The sequence below is a fragment of the Alosa pseudoharengus genome, unplaced genomic scaffold (assembly GCF_046254945.1).
Source record: "Alosa pseudoharengus isolate Yale_2024_CS ecotype anadromous, Long Island Sound unplaced genomic scaffold, YU_APseudo_1.1 YU_APseudo_1.1_scf_179, whole genome shotgun sequence".
In the NCBI taxonomy this organism is placed as follows: Eukaryota; Metazoa; Chordata; class Actinopteri; order Clupeiformes; family Clupeidae; genus Alosa; species Alosa pseudoharengus.
This window is the reverse complement of record NW_027468649.1, coordinates 30,001-37,500: the sequence shown is the minus strand read 5'-3', so window position 1 is coordinate 37,500 and position 7,500 is coordinate 30,001. Positions and strand designations below refer to the sequence as shown.

At 46.7% G+C, this 7,500-nt stretch overlaps 1 protein-coding gene across 1 annotated transcript in view; it reads right to left on the bottom strand.

Annotated features, from left to right (window-relative positions):
• LOC143130799 (rap guanine nucleotide exchange factor 4-like) overlaps positions 1–7,500 on the bottom strand; it is a gene marked incomplete at both ends in the record, with an annotated part of 39,473 nt that overhangs the window by 7,846 nt on the left and 24,127 nt on the right. The window contains 3 exons of the mRNA XM_076290015.1: positions 316–392; positions 6,772–6,832; positions 7,361–7,445. Of these exons, the coding sequence (XP_076146130.1) occupies positions 316–392; positions 6,772–6,832; positions 7,361–7,445 (223 nt within the window). The remainder of the gene's footprint in view (positions 1–315; positions 393–6,771; positions 6,833–7,360; positions 7,446–7,500) is intronic.

The following is a 7,500-nucleotide window of genomic DNA, read 5'->3' as shown; positions in this document are numbered from 1 at the left end:
TGTTACACAGAAACCGTACCTTACATATGACAGCGTTACACACCTTACATATGACAGCGTTACTCAGAAACCTTCCAGTCTGGCTACGCAAGGTGCGTAACTGAAGTGCTCTGTTCACAAAGCGTAAAATTAGTTTCAGAAGATTGGTCTATTTCTTTTGAATGTGTGTGCTGCTATCACATCTGTAGTGTAGCCAGTTGCTTTGATCATAGCGGAAGCTAATTGCTGCAGCAGACATGGAGCGCTTCAGCTATGGGCCCGGTTTAGTCTGCCCGTTACCTTAAGTGACCGAGTTGCGTTCCACAGAAGCCTCACCTTGCCATAGATGACCACGTTGACCGAGCCCTTCTGAATGATGTACCAGGATGTGCCCTCCTCTCCCTGGTTGAACACTTTCAAATACAGAAGATCACACATGTAACTATGGCCCTTCTGAATGATGTACCAGGATGTGCCCTCCTCTCCCTGGTTGAACACTTTCAAATACAGAAGATCACTCATGTAACTATGGCTGGCGGTGGGCACATGATGTCACACCCACAGAAACATGAGATCATCTACATGTACATCTGCAACATCTACATCCTCTCATCTCGCTTCTGGTTCTTATCAACACTTCTGAGACTGAGTCTGTGCCATAGCGCCAAGGTACACCAACAAGAGCAGCAGAGCATTCTACACTAGTGCTCACTAGGGCTGTAACGATACACCAACCTCACGATTCGGTTTGTATCACGATTTTTGACCCACGGTTCGATACGAATCTCGATTTTTCTTTTTTTTTTCTTTTTTTTTTGGGGGGGGGGGGGCTAGACATTTTATTAAATAACATTTTAATAGCCTCCCTTAGAACACCAGAGGATAACAATATAATATATCTATTATTTTATATCCTGATATAAAAATATTTTTCTGAATGACTGATATTTATGACAGCACACTTTATGCAGATTAGCCTATAGCCTAGGCCTACTATTTTTTATTACAACTCTATCTCTTTAATTCAGCTGTCTGGTTGAAGCCTGGAAATATTGTAAACAAAGTAGCATATAGCTTAGCCTATCATAGTCTACTGATTGGACTGTTCAGTTTCCCCATGTGTGTTTAAGTTTCAAGGTAATAGGCTACTTGTTCTCCTTGGGACAGGTGTTATTAGACTAACTGCGCCACCTGTTGGTGGCTTATATTAGTATGCATTAACCTGGAAGGCTCCCCAGTTCGTGACTCACTTGGTTACGCGCCTGCTATGTTGCTTAATAAAAGCATACTTGGTTGAACCTGACACAAGTCTCATAGACTACTTATAAACATGGTGTCAGAAGCTTGGAGAGCCTGAGCTGTTAACAACATAGATTAGCTAGTCGTACAGTTTTGTTTAGTTTAGTTAGTTTAAGTTTGTTTAGCTATCGCTGAAGTCTATTGTGGAGCAAGAACATGGCTGCTAACGTGAATACGATTCCGCCTCCTGCTGAGATGAAACTTTCTGGAGATGTGGCTTCTAACTGGGACGTGTTCAGGGAAGAATTCGAGGATTATATGCTAGCATCAGGACTGAACGACAAAGCAGCGGAGGTACAAGCAGCAACACTGAGAAGAGTTATGGGTAGCGAGTGCCGACACATCTACAAGCATAACTTGCACTTAACTGAGGACCAGCAGAAGGATGTAGCAGCCATCATAATAGCACTGGAAAGGTATTTCAAACCCGCGAAAAACGTGATCTTTGAGCGCTTTGTCTTTGGGAACTTAAAGCAAGAGGAGGGAGAAATTATAGACACTTATATAACCAGATTGAGAGAAAAAGCTGCGACCTGCGACTACGGTCAGCTAAAAGATGAGCTCATAAGAGACAGGCTAGTCTTGGGCATAGCAGACGAGAGCACACGCCGCCGTCTGTTGAGAGAAAGAGGCCTTACACTCGCCTCTGCTATCGATATGTGTCGGGCTGCGGAGCTCACAGATGCACGCATGAAAGCTTTAGCCCATGGTAAATCCGAAGATACAATCAACACTGCGGAGGCACGTCCATCCACATATGACGTACGTAAGCGCATGAAACCTCCCATTAAGGGAAATGAAGGGACTTGCAAATACTGCGGGCACCAGCACAAGACAGGGAGAGACACATGCCCTGCATTTGGCAAAACCTGCCGCTACTGTGGAACGCTTAACCACTTCGCTAGCGTGTGTCTGAAGAAAAAGATGGGGCAGCGCCAACTTAATGCTGTGGACACACTAACAGACGCAGTGCTGGAAGATGAGGCTGACGCATGCATTTACACAACTTCAGCTGATAAGACGCTGGGGAAGAAGTGGTTTGTGAACCTGAGACTTAATGGTGTAAGGCAGAAGTGCCAGCTGGACTCTGGAGCTACATGCAATGTCATGAGCATGAAAGATATGAAAAAAGTGGCACCACAAGGAAAGCTAGGACAGACCCAAACCAGGCTGAAGCTCTACTCTGGAGAGGCCATGACTTCACTTGGACTGTTCAGAACACATTGCAAGATAAGGGGATGTACTTACCCATTAGACTTTGAAGTTGTGGAGACAAAGCACTATCCATTGCTGTCTGGGTCAACATGTGAACGCCTCGGACTGATGCACTTCACCATACCTGAGGAACTGCACAGACTGGAAGCCATTGTACCCGGCTCACTTGGCAGACAGCAACTCGTGACTATGTACAAAGACGTCTTCACCTCGCCCATAGAGTCACTCCCTGGCGACATCCACTTTGATTTGAATGAGGCCATCACACCTGTTCAGTGCCCCCCACGCAATGTCCCAGTAGCCCTCAAAACAGCTGTGAAAGCAGAATTGGACAGGCACGAGAGGGAAGGCCACCTAACCTCTGTGACAGAGCCCACAGACTGGATTAGCAATATGGTAATTATTAAGAAGCCTGACAAGATCCGAATCTGTATTGACCCAAAGCCACTTAACAAAGCCTTACGGAGATCTCATTACATCATGCCAACGCTAGATGATGTCCTTTACAAATTGCCCAAAGCCCGCATATTTTCCCTGGTGGACGCACGTGATGCCTTCTTGCAATGCAAACTCGACAGGGAGAGCAGCTTCCTCACAACCTTCTGGACGCCCTGGGGGCGCAAACGCTGGCTCAAATTGCCTTTCGGCGTGTCAGTGGCCCCTGAGGTCTATCAGAGAAAACAGCATGAGCTCCTGGCTGGACTGGACGGGGTGGAGCCCATTGCGGATGACATACTGATTGTGGGCTGTGGTGACTCAGAAGATGAGGCCATCAGGGACCATGATTTGAAACTCCTTGCGCTCATGGAGCGCTGCAGAAAAGTCAAGCTCAGACTCGGTCTCAAAAAGCTTCAGTTCAAGGTAAAAGAGGTGCGCTTTCATGGGCATGTGTTGTCAGCAGAGGGCCTCAGGCCAGACCCTGAGAAGGTGAGGGCAGTTCAGGCCATGCCTGCACCCGTGGATGCCAAAGGTGTGCAGAGATTCATAGGGTTTGTCACATACCTGTCCAAATTCATGCCACGTCTTTCCGAGGTGTGTGAACCATTGCGCAGGCTATTAGACAAAGAGGTTCCATGGCATTGGCTCCCTAAACATGACGCTGCCGTCACTGAAATTAAACGTCTAGTGTCAGCGGCGCCAGTCCTGAAATATTATGACGTTCACAAGCCAGTCACTGTCCAAAGCGACGCTAGCCAAAATGGCCTAGGATGCTGCTTGCTGCAGGACGGACAGCCAGTGGTGTTCGCCTCCCGGGCACTCACATCCTCAGAGCAAAACTATGCGCAAATAGAGAAGGAGTGCCTAAGCATAGTTTTCGCTTGTCAGCGCTTCCACTACTATCTCTATGGCAGAGGGGATGTGACTGCTGAGACTGACCACAAACCACTCATTGCAATCTTCAACAAGCCACTCCTCAGTGCTCCAAAGCGACTGCAAAGCATGCTTCTCACCCTACAAGGTTACTGCCTGAATGTGGTGTACAAACCAGGCCCGGAGATGTACTTGAGTGACACCCTGAGCAGAGCTACAGCACCTCAACATAGCGAAGACCAGCCATACAAACGTCATTATGTATGCAGGGTACAGCAGGAGCATTTAGACGCTGACCAAATAAATCAAGCTGACTATTTGAACGTCACAGGCCAGCGCTTAGACCAAATCAGGCAACACACAGAGGCAGACGAACGCCTTCAGACCCTCAAAAAGGCAGTTCTGGACGGCTGGCCAGAACATAGAGGAGACACGCCCATCACCATCAGAGAATATTGGGCTTTCAGGGACGAAATTGGCGTGCAGCATGGAGTTCTCTTCAAAAGTGACCGGGTCATCATCCCTAAGAAGCTGCGTCCTGAAATGCTGCGCCGCATTCACTGGAGCCACGTAGGAGCAGACGCTTGCTACAGACAAGCCCGCCAGACACTGTTCTGGCCGAACATGCAAGGTGAAATCAAGGACTATGTGGGTCAGTGCTCAGCTTGCAATGAGTATGCACATTCACAACAAAAAGAGACTATGATGTCACACCCTCTCCCACTGCGGCCGTGGCAGATTCTGAGCATGGACTTATTCAACTATGCAGGCAAGGATTTTCTGCTAATTGTGGACCATTACTCAGATTTCTGGGAAATAGAACATCTTCCAGACCTGTCAGCTGAGACCACTATCAGAAAGTGCAAGGCCCAGTTCGCCAGATATGGACAGCCTGATCGTGTCATCACAGACTGTGGGCCACAGTTTGATTGTGGACTATTCCGCCAGTTTGCTCGGGAGTGGGGCTTCGACCACATCACCTCATCCCCACGCCACCCTAAGGCAAATGGTAAGGCAGAGTCTGCAGTAAAGATAGCGAAGAGCATTTGCAAACGTGCTTCGTGTGCAGGTGATGACCCATGGAGAGCTATACTGCTCTGGAGGAATATCCCTACAATAGGCATGGATAGCAGTCCGGCACAGCGTCTCATGGCGCGCAGACTGAAGACACCGCTTCCTGTGTCTGACGCACTGCTTGAGCAATGTGTTACACATGGTGTGCCAGCAAAACTATGTTTCAAAAGGCAAGTAGCTAAGCAGTACTATGACAGATCAGCAAAGGATCTCCCAGACCTGTCTGTTGGACAGAGCATCAGGATGAAGCCTCTCCCGGGTGATAGGACTGGAAGATGGCGTCGCGGTGTATGCCTCCAACAGGTGGCACCTCGCTCATACCTTGTGGAAGTGGAGGGTGCCACATACCGACGCAATCGAATAGACCTGAGGACAGCAGAACCCGTTCCACCTGATACTACACCACTACAAACCTCCAACGACCATACACCCAGCGAGAGCAACACAGAGAATCAAGAGGGACATCTCGACCCACAGGAACCAGATGCTGTGCCATCACCAACATTGCCATCCACCCCCCAGCCAGCACACCCTGCAAGTCCAGCCCCAGCACTGACGCCACTAAGCCACACAAGGAGTGGCAGAATCAGCAAACCTCCAGAGAGACTCAACCTATGAACTTACACTCACACACACAAAAAAAAAAAAAAAAAAAAAAAAAAAAAAGAAGAGCAGCACATGTATGTAGGCCATGTTTATTAGATCGATCATGTTAATGTATATCTGGGTATTGAGCTGACAGTTAGTTCATGAGCTGTCTATAGTTCATTATGGAGTAATGATATTTAATTTGAAGTTAAGTTTAAAGGTAACGTCTGAGTTAGCCTGCAGTAATGTACTAAAGAAACTGTAAAAGGGGAGATGTTATTAGACTAACTGCGCCACCTGTTGGTGGCTTATATTAGTATGCATTAACCTGGAAGGCTCCCCAGTTCGTGACTCACTTGGTTACGCGCCTGCTATGTTGCTTAATAAAAGCATACTTGGTTGAACCTGACACAAGTCTCATAGACTACTTATAAACAACAGGCCCTTTTGGGAAACGTTGGTATTGAGATGATCAGTCAACTTCAATGCAAGAGTTTTAAACAAATATGTGCAGCATGCTAATGATGCTAAGCGGATTTAATAGTAATTTAGCTAGTCGTCTATGCCTCCTTGCTTTCACGATTGTGAATGTTTTATTTAAGTCGCGCGTGTTCATTGAGCAGGAGAGGGAGGGAGAGTGAGAGGGAGCGCGAGGGAGCGCGAGAGAGCGGGGCAAGGAGAGGGGGTTTACTTCTATAGGCCTACTGTTTGGTAAAGTTGCACACATAGTCTACAATGAAAGCAAGGAGAGGTATGAAATTATTATTTATTTATTTATTTGTTTTTGGACAACGTAGGCTACCGATAAGTAAAGCGGGAGTTGTGGGTTGCTTTTGCGGCCGCATAAGCTGCAAAGCACTGTGAAACATTAGAAAGGGTGTGTCGCGATTCTGCCTTTTCACACCGCGACACAGTATCGTGGATATGAATGTCGCGATTTCGGTTTCGAATCGTAAATCGTTACAGCCCTAGTGCTCACCTATATACTGCATAATACTACTAGTGCATACTTACACACTAGTGCATACTTACAGACTAGTGCATACTTATATACTAGTCTAGTGCATACTTACACACTAGTGCAGATTTACACACTAGTGCATACTTACACAATAGTGCATCCTTATATACTACTGCATACTTACACACTAGTGCATACTTACACACTAGTGCATCCTTATATACTAATGCATCCTTACACACTAGTGCCCCTTTATATACTACTGCATCCTTACATACAAATACTATTTCCTACTAGTCCATACTTCCATACAAGTACATACTTCCATTCGAATGCATACTTACATACTGTGCCAGCTTTGGCATGGGACTCGAAGATGATGACGCCTGCCAGCTCTCTCTTCACCTGCAAGAGAAAAGGAGAGGAGATTGGGGGGTGATGCACATGATGCACAATGTTACTCTACAGACTACAGATTAACACTAACAGAACAGTCAGGTCATTATGCCACAACACTCTCTTAATATGACAATACGTCACAACACTCTCTTTTAATATGACAATACGTCACAACACTCTCTTTTAATATGACAATACGTCACAACACTCTCTTTTAATATGACAATACGTCACAACACTCTCTTTTAATATGACAATACGTCACTACACTCTCTTAATATGACAATACGCAACAACACTCTCTGCAGGAGAACGCTACAGAAAGTGAAACGCGAGTGTGCCGACACTTTCTGTTACTTGCCCACAGTATTCAGTGTCGGAGTGAAGATGTTAGGAGCAGAATATAACAGAGCCTTTCATGCAAGTAGCCCATCGAATATCGAAAGCAGATTGCCCCGCTCTCATGTCAGCACCGACTGGGGAAAGCTAGAGGAAGGGAGATGGGGGGGTGGCTCATGAGGGGATGGCTCTTACGGTGTTGGAGAGGTGAGACAGGGCTTTGATATGAAGCAGCTCGTCATAAATGATCTCCAGGTCCTCCCCTGTCCTCTGTCCAGGCCTATAGGGCGCACACAGAAAAAAGCCAAGGGTTCACACCCTCACATAAACACACA